Source organism: Spea bombifrons, chromosome 2 (genome assembly GCF_027358695.1).
Source record: "Spea bombifrons isolate aSpeBom1 chromosome 2, aSpeBom1.2.pri, whole genome shotgun sequence".
NCBI lineage: Eukaryota > Metazoa > Chordata > Amphibia > Anura > Pelobatidae > Spea > Spea bombifrons.
The window spans coordinates 61,486,431-61,502,407 of NC_071088.1; the positions used below are offsets into that span (position 1 = coordinate 61,486,431).

A 15,977-nucleotide genomic window follows, 5' to 3' on the forward strand; every position below is an offset into this window, starting at 1 on the left:
TTCAGCATTGCCAGTTTATCCAGAAATAGTTCTGGGAACCTATGAGAGATTTTCATTCCCTTGAGTAGAATTCTGATGAATCCTTCCACTAATTTGGATAAAAAATTAAAGTATTATTTGCATAACAGTTGGTTTTATTAGTATAGTGCCAGTGAACTTCGCTGGTGCCTTTTTCTGTGGATTCTTAGAATGCCTACCTGAGTGCTGTTTGAAGCCAGAATGATGTACTCACAACATACAGCATTCTGTGATATAGTGGAAAGGATTGTAGTTTTTATTACTACTCCATTTTAATGCCGGTATAGGGAAAATGGGGGGGGGGGGGTGTAATCTTTCTCATATACATTTCCTAGCCGATTGGCAGGCACAATGTATAGATGAAATGACACATCATCCCCCACCTCAATTAATTGCATATAATTAAACACATAGCCACGTGAAGGGCTAAATAACTCCCATTGTCTTCATTCCATAGCATAAGAAAGCCGTACATTGATTTTCATATCTACCTGTATCTTAGTTCTGTCATACCCTTAAAATGTATGTACTGTGTAAATTGTTGGCACTATATAAATAAAAGATAAATGTATTATAATTATTACTGGGAGGAATCCAACAGTAATTATTATAACTGCAAATATTAACACAGCCATTCTTGACATAATATATTCCTAGCTTTATGTACAGCTTTCCTTAATTTTGTTGTTCCCTATAAGTCACGTCTTGATATAACACCTGTCTCCCTACAGTTTCACAACCACCAAAGTTCCAGCATATATTTTTATACTTTAAAAAAAGAACTACAACTTCCAAAATGCCTTGGTGATAAACCGAAGGAACTACGTGTACCATAATGCCTTTGTGCACCGAGGAACTACAGGAGCCATCATGCCTTGCGCCGTGTCACTATATTAAAGCTCATGTACTATAGGGTTGAAAGATAATCGCAAAAAGTACTTTTTTGGTTTATTTACCATGTTCTCTTTTTAATACACGACATTATCACGCCATCAGCTGTATTATCTGCTTCGTAAAGAGGCCAAAGAAACTACAACTCCCAGCATGCCTGGCATCCCAGGCCAACCACGCATGCGCAATGATTATGGCGTGTGATCTGACATATGGAAGCATGTGCCGCAAATAGAGCCTTGGACATGGACTACAGTTCCCGGGATGCACTTCACTCACTTGAGAGAGGCCCAGCGGGGAGGACTCCATGTCCCGGCATGCAGCGAGAACCTTAGAGGGGGGGCAGGAGGCGGTGCTAGCGGCGGGCGGAGGCGGCTCAGAGACACTCGGCGCAGAGACACGGAGGTGGAGAGAGATTGGTGGTGAGACCGAAGGAAATACCGGAGAAAGACCGAGACCGTTTAGACAACACAACGGGGGTTGAAATTTTGCATACACCGGGAGAAGCGGCGAGGAGGAAACCGACAGCAGGGGAGGTGCAGCCAAGCAGCACAGAGGGAGCACAGCAAGAGAGAGCCACCTGGAGAGAGAAAGCCGGATACAGTGACAGCCACACCGAGAGAACCTGGCCCCTGAACAGGCGCGGATACCTAAAGCCGTGCCTCTGTGAGCCAGACAAGGCTGTACCGGGACTAGAGGCAAATTTCCGGCATTAACCTCCCCCGAGGGAATAGCCAGTTACCGAGGCCCCGCGGACCCCCGGCCCCGGGATGATGTGACCATGCTGACCGTGAGTGGAGCCGGAGCAGCCATGAGTGGCCGAGAGCAGCAGGAGCCGGCGGGGAGCGGTCAGTGCTTTAGCTCAATGGAGAGAGCAGAGGGGGGAGCGGTCAGTGCGGGCGGGCGGGGGGTTACCGGGGTCGGTGTGTGCATCCTGGCATGGAGCCTGCGTGTGTAAACATAGACACACACAGGACATCATTGACGAGAAGGGGTGTCGGTGTGTGAGTATTAATAGGAATAATAAGAAGAAATGGGCTACGCGAGCATATTTAGGAGAGCCCCCATGGCTTTACTGACTTGCAAAACGTAGCCCCTTATATTCAGTGGGGTTTTTTTTGCCACTTAGATTTACACAATTACTGTAAATATATACACGGGATTATTTTCTTTTTCCCGGGAGGACCAATTTGAGTCGGTCTCCTGCGCTCCGTATATCTGTATACCCGGGAGACTGTCTCATTCAGTGGTTACGAGAAGATGTCTTAATGCACGGCGGCAGTGCCTTATTTCCTATGAGCCCCCCTGTGATTCCCCATACTATACCTGTCTCTGTTTAATTCCAGTGTGTCTCTTGTCCCCCTCCCTCTCCCCATCTCTTTATTTCTCCGAACCCCAGGTGACTGTCTCAGGAAGGTATCGACCAATCTGGTCTGCATGTGGTTAATACCTCTTTCCTCTCTCTGTATCTGCTTCTCACACCATCACTGTTTCACTGTCTTCCTCTGCTGCTTCTAGTTTTGTTCTATACCCTTTTATATAGGCCTTTGAACATATATCACAGTGACTTCCCATCCATGCAGATCACTGTCATGTAGTCTTTGTACATTGCTACCTCTGTTATTGCATCTCTCCATGTAGACCTTTAACCTTCTGTGTCTTCCCTTGAATCCTCTATTATCTGCATCTTTGCTTACTAATGGCTGATTGCGGTCTTAAAGTTGCCTCTTTCCCTTTAGTTAAAATTCCCTCTTGCCCAAAGAGATCCTTATGTTTCTTTTTTCCGTATTGTTTTCGTTGTGTAAATTAGAAATCAACCCAGTCGTGTGTCTTTCCCTCCCCCTTCTTCTCTAATTAAAAGATGCCATTATACCCTGATGGAGGTGGGAGGGGGGGTCAGAGGACATATGTCCCAGCTCAGGTGACATTCATTGTCTGTGTCCTTCTAACTTCCTCTGTTTCCCAATCAGTTGGGTGCAGGAGGCTTAAAGGGAGGAGCTGTAGTGTGGGGCCCCTCTGAGTTTACTGTGACACTGGCCCCCTTTTTTTGTGTTAATACGCCTACGTGTGTACGACTATGGAAAATATTAGCATTGCTCCGGTAACGGGGGAGAAAAATCTCATATTCCCCATGTAAGATTCTCTAGATACGCTTCAGGTTTAGTAGTTTCTTTTTTTCTCACTCGGCAGAATGCAAACAGATCTAAAACATTTAAATGTGTGTGTTTTTATATGTCACAGGCAAAAACAATGACACTCTGGGTTCTTGCAGCCAATCAGTACAAAGGGGAGGTGGCTGGGAGAATATCACACACATATATACATATTTACATACACACTGTCTGGAGCAGTCCGTGGTGGCACACACAGGAGATCAGGGCAGGTTGGAAGTAAGTGGATATATGTAGTGTATGTAATGGTTTTGCAGTTACATAACCAATTCACATATATATAAAAATATGTGTATAATGTAACGCATTTACACATAATGTGTTTTGTTTTCAGGGTATGTCTGTAAACTATTCTATAAGATATGCTAGTACCCACTTTCTGTATTTATGTATGTAAAAATTACATGTTAAATGCTGGTACTGTATTTTTTGCAAATATAAGATTTTTTGCGGGTTGCACCGAAAAGGGCCTTACATATACTGCCTTTTTAAATTCCTGCTATAACCAATATATTTTTTTTAAATTATTTGCGTCTTCCAAAAATAATGGTTGTTAAGACATGTTGTGGAAGTGTTCTTATATCTTGCAATCCTTCCTTTCATTATTTGTGCCATAGCCATTAGTGTAGAGGTTTAGAGCCAACAGGTACTGTTTTTGTATGTATGTATGTATGCATGTATGCATGTATAGCAGGGTTCCTCGATTTAATCTTAAGCAACCACAGCGAGTGAAGGTTTTTCATTGTTTGTGAGCACTAAATTAACAATTTAACCCAGCTCAAGTTACCACTAGGAAACATTGCTCAACTGTGCGATGAATAGTCAGTTGCTCAAGGACTTGGTGTAGGGGGGATCTCAGACCAGTGTGTTTGTGGACAGATAGACCCTTTGGTAGTTCTATTAAGGAAACAATGTGAAATTACGTCTGAAAGTAGTGGGGTTGGGACAATTCTGGAGAACGCTTTTGCGTCAAACTTGTATGGGATTTATTATTATTTTTGTTTGTGTTGTCAAGAGAAAATGTTATTGCTCCAAAGACATTTAAATCGTAAATAAAAGACCAAAGATGTACATGCTTTAAGGAAATCTTTACATTTTGAAGTTATTTTTAGAGAGGCGTGGATGAAATGTATGCAAAAGCCTGGGATATCTTTCAAAATATGCAGACTTTTAACAGTTTGTGCATTGCAGTTTGGAATGCATGGTCTCTTCTTTTATCTACCCCTACTGTGCTTGAGCACCTAGATGTGCATGTATGCATCTGCCTGTTGTCTTCTGGAATGCTGCCTGACCATATCTCCTGCCTCTGGACCTATGACTGACTGGTCTATGGAGCATGCCTTTCTCACCCCCCTTCTCCGATTCCACATTCTTCTGCAAGTTAACTACCCCTTGCCTAGCTTACTAATGCTTACTTTTTCTTATTTTTCCATATGACTGTATCTTTTAGGTTGTCTTGCTCCTGTCCAACTGTCCCCACCCATTCTTCCTCCAGCCATTTCTTAGATTTTTTTTTCTTCAGTCTGTGCCTCTTCCTCTGGCTTTTTGGCACTGCTAATGCTTTCACCTTCCATATATCTCCCCTGAGCTGCTCAGCCGTGACTCTGGCTTGGCCATTTTCTCTGCTTTGAGTTGCTGTCCCTTCTTGAATTTCATACTGCCTGCATATGAAGTGGTGCAGTAAGAAAAAGAATGCTTGGCGGCGTTTGTATATTTATCTCCATGTCTGGGACTTTCCACCCTGTAGGAAACCTTCCCACTAACTGCTTCATGTATGAAAAGTATCTGGCTTGTGGCTTTGACAGTGACACATTTAAGATGTTAAATCGGCTATTAATAATACATTTTGTGTGCCTTGTTTTTAAAGAAGATATCAAACATTTTGCCCACCGTTAGAATATCTTTAGACTTGCATACATAATTGGTCTTTAACGTGGTTTTATAATGTTTATGTATGTGGCCAAGTGGGAGAGGAGGTTACAGGAACTGTTGTGGGTGGGACTGGACTGTTTTAGAAATAGCTGTCAATTGCGAACAACCAATTGGAGAACAAACTGCACGTCATCATTTCCATTGGTTGGGGGCTGTGTGATGAAGGATTCTTAAAGCAACATCCTGCTGTACAAATCAAAAGTTTAGTGATGTTAAAGGATATGAAACACATTTTGTGTGCACCAAATTTCATCCGTTGTGGTCTTGCATAGTGTTAAGGCTACTCCTAGAGGCCCCACGACTTGTAGGCTTGAGTGGGAAGTTTACATTTCACTAGTCATACGGTAGGCAATCAAGATGATTATCTAGAATGTATATAGTTGAATGTATTTTATATTTAGACGCAATGTCTGAGTTCTTGATGTTTACACACACATACTGGATGATGTTTCTATAGCAACATCTATATATTCTGTCAAGGTAAATGTTCTTAAACATTTAGTTACGTTATTGTATGAGCTTTTCTCACAGCAAAAAGTGAAACACACGTTTATGGTTGATTCTGAGGTCAAGTTGAATTAATGTGTTAGAGACATGGAGTAAGGATCAACCAGTAAATCCAAATTTCTCTATACTTTATGTTGGTGGAAAAGTTGAGCATAATTCAGCATGAGTAAAAATAGTTGTAAGCAAATTCATGGTTCATGGTGTGTTGGCAGCCACTGTCGGTGCTTAGGTTTTGAAAGATCAGCAGGCCAGCAGTTTCTCCGATTCTATTAGGTACATGTGCAGAGCCATGGAAGTGTACGCAAATGATGTGGTGGTGGTATCTGGACACTTTGCCTGTTGCTGTATTAATGACTTCTACCAATGTGAACATCAAAGTACACATGTAGGCCTTCTAGGAGATAACCAGCACTGCTATACCTTGCAGATATAAATCATTGTAAAAACTCACTTTAGTGACACATGCATTCCTGTATCTAAGTGAATCAGCCTGTCAATTGTAGCGCACGGCTGTGTTAACGTGTTACTGAGTTGTTTGTGGCTTAGTGTCTCTACTTACCTCATGCTTTTTGTTTTACTACAGGGCCAGTAATTACTTTCATGTAACCAAAAATGCCTCATTAGAACACTAGTACTTAACCCCAGGGCACATTTTTTGTGGTTTTTTTGCTTATTTAGCATGCCTGGAACGGAGAAACCCCAAGTGTCGGGAAGCAGACGCTCCCAAAATAACATTCATGGCTTCTAGAAATTTCCACTGAATCATTACTTCATGAGTTGTTGAGGGGAAGATTCAGCAAGCATGCAATAAAATGATGGTCACGGACACAATTTGATTTGTGTGAAAAATATCACAAATGTCATCCTGTCTGGAGCAGCCAGCAGTTAGCTGTACCACTTTTGTAGAACTAAAACTCCAAGCTCACAAATTGTGTATGTGTGCAGCCTTAGGTGGGGGGGAAAAAAGGCCACTGGTAGAAATATGGTAATGAAAACCAAACGTAATCTGTTCCCTACATATAGGAGCCACCAACTGCAGCTGAGTCTTCAAAAAGACTTTTGAAAGTGTGTATATATAATACATATATATATATATACACACATGATCTATTGCCACCTTCTCTTCTGAATTTTCCTTTTCTGTACCTAATACTACAGATAATTGTTCCCAAATCCATAGTGTGGCAAGGTACACTTTGTCATCATATGATGGGCCCTGATAGGTGGTTGCCGTAGAAACTGAAAAAGGCTTCTTAAAAGTTCCTGTGTTTTTATGTGATTAAACATCAAGAGGAAAGAATGAAATGACAGATCTGCTAAGAATTATTTGTTTAACATGCTATAGAGCATGATTAATGTTCTGTGGGGAACGGCGTCAATGGTTCATATGCATGTATAGCTATTGCACTTACTATATCATTTAAAAAGAATTTCTCTCAATAGATTTGTTTTGCACTTTTCTATTAGGTTTTCGTCGTCTTAAACTCCTATGCATTTTTTTCTGATGCTGCCCTCCGTAATGTTTAATATGTGGATGCGTGCTTGCGCTTGTGTTTGACAATGCACAAAAGCTTTTTTCATCAATTAAATCTTCTATACATCATTTTTCAATTCAATGTTTTCTATTATCCATTTATTTTAGTCACTACATTTCTTTAAAAACATCTTTGCTGAACCAGATCGCAATATCATTCAGCTGTTTGGCACTACACGGGCTACTTTATGAGATGCCCTTAAACCTATTAAGTAATTCACAAAACTATTGCACTCGTACTACTATTCTATTTTATATTGACATTTTGTACAATAAATTATACGAAAGCAACAATGTTTATAGACTAAAATGAAACATTTTAAATGAACTATAATTTGATTATTTAGATGTTGAGAAATCTTTACAGCCTGAAGACTGCATATTCTTCTGCATATCCTGTGTTTAAAGAAAAAAAAAGTTACCTTCCGTTGAAGAGATTAGATCCACATGCGTTTCTTTCCTTACCATTATAATCTGTGTGTGTGTGTTATCTGCACAAGAATGGTGAGGTGCCAGCTTAAGCTCGGTTATCAGATCGATGTTGGAGCCCTGTCGGATTTCTCCCCCCCCCTCCCCTTGTGCCCTGGAGCCTGTGCTGGCGCTCCCCCACCCCCTCCCACTCTGCTGCAGCAAGGAGCGGTTGGGGGTCAGAGGAAAATATGTGGCAAGGACCTGACAGACAGCAGGCATAGGAGAGTAGGCCGCATCCCAGAGGAGAGGGGGAGGATGGATGGAGAGGGGCTGTGTGTTCATGAATATCACAGTTTTGGGAAGCGTGAGGGAGACGGGGTGCTCTGGGGTGATGTAGCAGGCAGATGACACCAGAAAACTAATAGGGACTGAGTGTCTGGGACATAGGGTGACTAATGGGTTGAGGTCCACAGCAATTTTCCGGAACCATTCTCGTAAGACATAACGGAAATTGAGCTTTAATATGGATCATTTTCCTCGGATTGCTAAACAATGTGGACATGTAGTGTGTGTGTGTGTATATAAAATATCTCATTGCACACCTATCCAGTAGGAAGGAGCTGTTTTCTCTGTGTGTGTGTCTCTAAAAATAATATACTTGCTATCTGTAGTGTTTAGTACAGGGCTCTGGTTTCTATGGCATCTCTAAATATCCCTCATGTGATTATAAATACAATATTTTATATATATATATATTACATATGTATGTGTGTATAAATAGACTAGAACATGAATTACAAAAATATCTTAGAGGCAAGAATTGAAATATGGATCAGTTTCAGTAGTCTAGACAAATTTGTTGGTTAGTTGTGCTTGGTAGTATCTCATCTCACTGTATCCAGTCGTTCCTTGAAATTCCGAATTTTTTTTTTGTTTTTGTTTCCCCATTTGGTTTAAAGGTAATTCCTTAAATTGATTCTCCGCTATGTGCACGTACAACTATAAAGGGACAATCTAGTGTCCCAAGGAGCCCCTGAAGAATGGATGCATACTTTCACATACATTCATTAAGCCTACCAAAAAAACAAAAAAAAAAACTTTCCTTAAGAAGAAGCTGCAGCGAGCCCCCTTGCGCCTCAGTGGTCCGCTGTTTTGCTCTACTGAATGGCTGCTTGAAATCAATGGAAGCATTTTCCACGCATGCGCACAGGGTCTGATTACAAACCCCCCTTGGCGCTCACCGAGCTAGCGCTGCAGCTGAATGGCGGGAAGTATTTCACGTGTCACGAGCTGCTGAACACATACATCTCCTGCGCAGCATATACCTGGGGGCTTAGAAAGTGGCATTCTGCAGAATCCATGCATTTACAAGGGGGACACTACCACACAGCTGACATATGCGTTGAAGTGCAGATGATGGCTGGAACGTCCCTTTCTATTTTAGTTTTTTGATGGTTACTGTACGTTTTACACAGCTTATATTCACTGCCTTCGTATATTGTAGAGCTTGGGAGCATTTCTTGCAGTTTTTGGCTGATTTCTGATGGGCATTCTCCAGCAAATTCTGGCACGTTTTAAGATATTTCGTTACTTACAATGACCTTTTTAAAAAAAAAAAAAAAAACTTCTCAGGTACAGAAAACGACCATCATTAGCTAGTCCCTTTCTATTGCTATCGGTAGCCAATCCTGTCTAACAGGCTTCAGTGCCTAGAGCATGTATCGTGGTCCAGTGCGAATCTGCTTCGTATTGACATGTACAGGCATATCTGCCCACATAGGCACTTCTTGCTGGCCACATGGATTTCTTATTAAAATGATGCCCGTGTGAGCTTCTTTTTGTTGCTGTAGTCAAAGGAGAGTTAAAGCTTTTAGAATTGATGCCCTTTATATATACTGAGCGGTTCTATTGTGTGTGCTCTTTGATGTACATCACAGTATAAGAGTGTGGAAATGTTTAAAGTGTTAATGTTCGGGACCAGGGTAGAGATGTTGATAAATGGAAAATTGCAGCCCCGCACACAGGAAGTCTCGCCTAGTCAGAGGAGGGCCATAGGATTGTTCTCTAAAGCATTGGGTAACCATGGAAACACCAGAACGTACACTATAGAAAGCCTTCGGAGCAAAAGGAATTTAAATACTTTTTTTGAAGGCGCCATTTACTGAACCAGTAAATCATATAATTGTTGAAAACGATATGCAGGTGCCATGTAAGCTATTTCGTTAAGGGAGTAAAGTCTATTGTGACAGCTGAACGAAAACAGATGGGGTTAAAACAATTATTTGCAAAGAACTGTTATGTATTGGATCGCAACATAAACAATGGGCAGTGTATGCGTCACTGAGAGCTACAAGCCCTGGAGAAACCATTTGGACCCTGGGAGGTTAGTTGACAATACGCACAGCCTGACAGTTAAATTAAGTTTTTTTGTGATACGGACACATGGTCTATATATCTGATATAGTATTTAATATACTTGCAATATATAATAACACTGTGTAATATATTAAAACTTCACTCACCTGTAATCAACTTTTACAAGCTGCCATACTACCAAATGTAACCTGTTTATCAGCTTGGGTTGTTACTTTGGGGTGGAAAAGAGGTTTTGCTCGAAGATTTAGAGGGTGAGCACACAAGAGACCAGCTTCATAGAAAGTTGTCACGGATTGGCTACTTCAACAGTCCAATCAATGGCAAAAATCATTAGACCATGGCGGACTAAAGAGCTGCAGTTTCTGCCTCACGTAAGTGTGTTTTTTTTCTTTTTTTTTTTTTTTCTTTGTTTTTTTGTTGTTGGAAGAATGAGTATTAAAGTGATTTTGTAAGCAACCCTAAGCTGTCAGTCTAAACTCATATTGACATTAGTCTGAGCTGCTATTGAAATAAATGACTGATTTCTTAGATACTTATTATCCTGTTCTATTTTTTTAAGTTTTGTTTTTGTACTATTTAGTGTTATTGCTATAAATCTTTATAGTCCTAAATACATGCTTAGATGCATCAAAAACATCTTTGATGTGATTATTCTTCCACACCAATGATGGATCCCAGTGCTTGACGAATCAACAGCGCCGTGCTTTCCCTATTCTAATTGGGTTATATCAGAAGGGGTTAATGACGTAAAAAGTGCTACCTACAATTCACGATTCATTAAAACAAATATTTTAAATATTGAGTATAGATAATATTACATGGCGCCTGTTTACCAAGTGCCTATTAGAGGCGGTTCAGATTGTTGTACCATTTGCACAGACTCTCTCCTAAAATATTGGGGGGCAGAAAGGAATAGATGGCAGCTAAAAGCCCATCTTTCTTTCTGTAAGATCTTAAAACGTGTATACAGTGCATTGTGTGAAGCTCTGCTATTTCTGCTGGAAGACGGCTCAGCTTATCCACCACCCTCTCATCTTAACATCTGACACTTACCTTTTTTCCCAGCATTTCCCGTTTCTTAAAAACGCATTTGATGAACCCCTTTATGTACTTAAATGTTTAGATTTTATCACGTTTGTCTTATTTTCTTCCAGGATGCAGGCTGATGTTTTTAAATGTTCCTTGATAATTTTATGCTCTTACAGAGTGTCATTAGCACTTGTCTAATTGCACAGATGACTGAATGACAGAGGATATGTCTCACAGTTGACTGCATAATGGGTGTTATAGTGTATGTCGGTCTAGGAGACTGTCAGTGGGGACTGGCTGAAGAAGGCACATGTGTTGAGCAGGCAGAGCCTCCCTTTTAGGGGGCTGGCCAGCTGTGTCCTACCACCTCCTCTTCCTTAGTCCCCCACCCCCCCTATAGCTGCTGGTGTCCTGGCCTCCTCTCCCCTGGTTGTGCATGGAGGGAGAAGTAGCCAGCCGCATTCCTGGAGGCTGAGGGATGTGCAAAAAACCAGTGGAAAATTCCAGCCCTGCAGCCCGGGAGAGAGGGAGCGAGAGAGTATGGAGAGGAGGGGGAAGTAGGATTTGGACGCTGAAAAGAGATTGAACAACATGCTATTCCTCTCTCTCTCTCCCCCCATCTGTGCTCTGTGTTACATGCTGAGGGCTGGCACTGCCAGGTCCCCTGCCTGCTGCTAACTGCTGCTTCTCAAGCTCCTCTTTCTCCATCTCTCTCCCTCCCTCCCTGCTTTAATGTATCGATTTCCCTTTGTATTTCACCCCCCCTTTTCCTGCTTGACAATCACCGGCCCCTCATTCACTATTGCAGTCCCTCCATAAGTATCCCAGTCGTCTACATCCCCTTTCTGCCTAGCAGTCTATTTTTTCTACCCCACTCCCAATTTCTGCCGTGCACTTCATTTTACTAAAGCTTTTTTGTCTTATCCCTGGCTTGCTTGCCGTGTGGCCTTGCACATGCAGCGCCTGCCTTCGTTGCCTGATTTTCCTGCGTTTACTTTGCACCGCTCACTACCTATTTCCTTACCTGTTTCTCTTCTCACTGAATGTGCTTTTCCGGCTTTGGCCTTGTCTAGCCTGTTTTTTTCCTTCTAACTTCCCTGGTTCGCTCTTCTCTTATGCTTTTCATTTCAGCTCTGCATTTTTTGATTTGTGTAGTTTTATCCCTTCCTGTATTTTGTTCTGCTCTCTCCCCCCAGCTGTCTTTCCCTCTTTCTCATTCTGCTTTTCTTGCTCTTTTCTCTCATTGTGCTCCCTCTGCACTTTTCTCATTCGGCTTTCCCTACACTCAGCTCTTCTCAGTGCCGTGCTTGCTCTCTGATGTTTTTTTCAGTCTCACTTTCTAGATTCCTCATCTGCCTTCCCCTTGCCCTTTTACTTATTCCTATGCTGTACATCTTTTGCTTTTTCTCTCTTCCCAGTTGTCTTCTTCCCAAGGTCTTTGTGTCCGCAGCCCCATTTTTCCGGCATTTTTCGTCTCTTGTTTGCCTCTTTTCCCTTGATTAAAGCTCTACCTTTCCTTTTTTTTCTCTTGGGTTTCCTCCTTGTACATCCGGTTTCACCGTGTGTTGGCTCCTCCACTGAAGGGTTTACGTGAAATTTACCAAGGAATTGGGTCTAAATGATACGCGCTTTTTTAAGATCTTATTTAACGTAAAACATCACAGGATTCATCTTTATTCGCTCACATCATTGTAGTTTAAATGTGTTTTGCTGCATTGCCTGAACAGAGATTTTGCCTTCTCATTCTCCCTTGCTGGTTTAAGCAGATGGTTACCATGTGGCTTTTGCGCTCATGGGTGAAGCCTTTACTGGGAGGAAGTATTTATTTGAAATGCGTGCCCTGTAAACAGTACTAGGAAGGACAGGAAGAAGAAGATCTTTGTATCATCCCAAGCCTCTGTCTCCTGCCCTTAAGTCCCTACTATTTGAGGGGATACCTTTGCACAGGTTGATTACTAAGCCCATTTTGTCTGTGTTTGCAGAGCAAAAACCATGTTAGTGTTTCTATGTATTTTTGTAGTAATAGAAAATGAAGCGATGTCCGTGGGCAGCCTTTACCCCCTGACTGACAATCCTTTATATATTGTCCCCAGTGTTCATGGGCATTCCCCCTCCTTCTTCCCATGTCAGGTCCACACAATGCTGCTCCTGTGAGATGAGAGCAGCCTTGTGAAACAGGGAGCAGTGTCCTGCCAGGTGTGTGCAGATAGGAGGAGGGGGAGGAGCAGCCATGCCTGCAGCTGGGAAGGAATTCGGACCCCCTTCTACTGTCACTTAACCCTTTACTAGCATGGACAAGCGTTACTTTAGAACTAGACACCCCTGTGTGCCATCAAAATGCTCAGGTGCGTTATGCCTTCTACTTTATGAACCAGTGCTTGCCAGAAGAGGAGAAGTCTAATGAGAAACTATTTTTCTTTTGGCCTTAATGTGATACTTGTAGTTATATAATAAAATGTTGTAGCCCCCCCCCCAATGCATAGTGTCCAGTACTGAGAGTCAGTCTAATAATCTAAATTAGCCTGGGGGGGTTCACGCTACCCCCTCCTCTTTAAATGCATGTGACTCTCCTCCAGTCAATTCCAGTGCTGCCTCCGGCGGGTGCTGTGTCTGGTATAGACCCCAGTGCACATGAGTAAAGTTTCTCCATTGATTTTAATGCAATTACTTTCCTGCCACTGATTGACAACCAATCAGCCGCAAAAAATGTCGTTTCATGGAGGTAGAAAGAAGAATTTGCAGGTTAGCTGGAAATTCTGTCATGTAAGTGCTTTAGTTTTCATAGATATACATCCATCTTATAGTAAGGGTTCAGGATGTCAGTAAGTAATTTGAGCAGTCTTAAGGAGGGGTCTTAAAGAAACTTGGTGGTCTGAAAGAAAGAATTGATGAGGGGAAAATCCGCTTAAGGAGTGAACAGGCTGAAATAAAGAAGAGCATGAAATTGGATGAAGGGAAGAATAATCTTTTTGATGTTGGCTCCTCATCTGTGGACACCTGTTCACACCAGTAGTACTTATGTATTCTTCTATAGTAGGGCTGGCAAACACATTAGATTGTCCCATTAACTAACCCAGGGACTTGCAGATGAGTTGAATATTTCAGTTCCCCAGTATCACTATGCAGTATAAAAGGCCAAGTCAGCTCTTGTCCTTGCAAGAAAATGTATAATAGATATCAGAGAGCAGGAACTATATTCCATAGGATCCTATCTCAAATACCTAAAATAAAATTGGGTCTACAAAGGTGTGCAGGTAAACAATGCCTTTGAAATAATTTTGGCTAAACATATATTTTTTTTTTTTTTAACCAGACACCTGACTAGCCATCGTGAATTTAGCTGTGAAAATATGCCCCCAGTGGTTCTGTTTTGGATATTTCCTTGATATTTTAATGCTACTTCAGCTCCTTGCATCGGGAGCACAAGTGGCCCCCTCAAAACCCTTTTAAAGATACAGCAACTTTGCAGGTATTCTTTATCAATAGGTTAGGACAATGTGAGAAGAAGTAATAATGTCAGTATGTGTGTAATGGCGCATATGGGCTTGTTTCATGGTTAAAGGGTCAGTTCCACTGACCAAACAATGATGTATTTTAATGGGTTTAAGGTGTGGAATTCATACAGCTCTCCTCCCACCTCCATCCTCTGCTGATCCCTGTATTTTTTCTTTTCAGCAGGGGGTGAGGGGTTCTTAAAATAGCCTGTCTTTTGTTTTAATCCGGTTCAGACTGGTCACTGACCTGGCATGGCTACTAAACTGCTTCCTCCTCTAGCCTTGGTAAGTCTTATCACCTCAGCATGTTTATTTGGCTTTAAAGCTCCTTACCCCTCTCCCCCCTCCTCTTCCTCCTCCTCCCTCACACACCAAGATCACTAAGGGCATATGGTGTGGAATTTAAATCCCCATAGGGAGAACAGCAGTGTGACAGTGTAACCCTTTTCTTTCCAGACAGAAGGTTCTGTAGAGTGTAGCTGTGTAACTAATTCCTTGCCAGGGAACCCTGTAGGCTGTGGCAGTGTAACCTTTTCTATTTCTCCCCCTCCCTGTGAGCCTGTGTGGTTATTCCTGGTCTGTCTCAGATGTTGGAAAGAGGTGATAATGTCTTGGCGGATCTGCCTTCTCTCCTTCTGCTCTTCCTCTCCCATACTCGCCCCCCTTACCAAACATCTTTCTCCACGCTCTGTTTATTCTCTCCTGTCTCATTCTGTCTTGCAGTGCACCCCTACCCCAGTTTTCTTCTCACTTTTTTTTCTCACCCACCTCTTTCTTTCCATCAAGTTTCTTTCTTTCAGTGTTATTTTTATCTTTTTCCCTTGCCTCTCTTTCGAACTGCTGTTCAATATCTTACCATGCCCTGTTTATTCTCTCTTAGCTTGGGCATTGCTTCACATGTGTGTGTCTCTGCTGTCCCCCTCTCCCCAGGGCCATGAACCTGGAATCCCAGCTCTGCCCTCGTCTGCTCCAGGCCGGATTAGATAGGGGTGGAGTGATGGCCATGTGGTGCTCGGGCAGAACAAGCAGGGTGTGATATTGCTTAGGCTTGTTTACAGGTTTGTTACATGTCCAGAACTTGTCAAACCTCATGTCTAATTTGACATAGAACTTTTGCATAGGTTACATAAATATCTATGTATAAGGAGTAAGTACGTGTTTATTTGTGTATAGGCATGTGGAGTTCTTTGAATGTGAGTTACTTAAAGTATTGTGAGCTAGGGGGGATTCTCGTTGATTCAGAGAGCCCTGTGTGCATGGGGAGCCTCGGGGCAGATGCCTTCACATTGCTACTTCATGACAGTACGACATAGATAAGCGTGTTTCACTCTTTGTTCATGCAGATGTTAGAGATCCTAAAATTGCAGTTTTATGTAACGGTCTTGAAATTTTCCATGTTGATACAGCAACAATTTTAAGACAGGATGCGTGTTAAGCTTAGACTAGTGATTGTCATAATCGATGTGGTATAGGTATCAAGGTCTGTCACTTTATCTCTAGTTCTCTGTAAGGTCCTGTTATGGGGTAGTGATTTGTGAATTCTGTTGCTACGATGTTGCAGTTTATTTCTTGCCAGTACAGCTTTGAGAGGTGTGTTGTGAAGCTATATTGCTT

At 42.0% G+C, this 15,977-nt stretch overlaps 1 protein-coding gene across 1 annotated transcript in view; it reads left to right on the plus strand.

Annotated features, from left to right (window-relative positions):
- The first annotated feature begins 1,282 nt into the window (after positions 1-1,282).
- AHDC1 (AT-hook DNA binding motif containing 1) overlaps positions 1,283-15,977 on the plus strand; it is a 37,746-nt gene continuing 23,051 nt past the window's right edge. Inside the window, exon 1 of the mRNA XM_053454471.1 lies at positions 1,283-1,757. Coding sequence (XP_053310446.1) covers positions 1,691-1,757 — 67 coding nt within the window. The 5' untranslated portion in view covers positions 1,283-1,690. The remainder of the gene's footprint in view (positions 1,758-15,977) is intronic.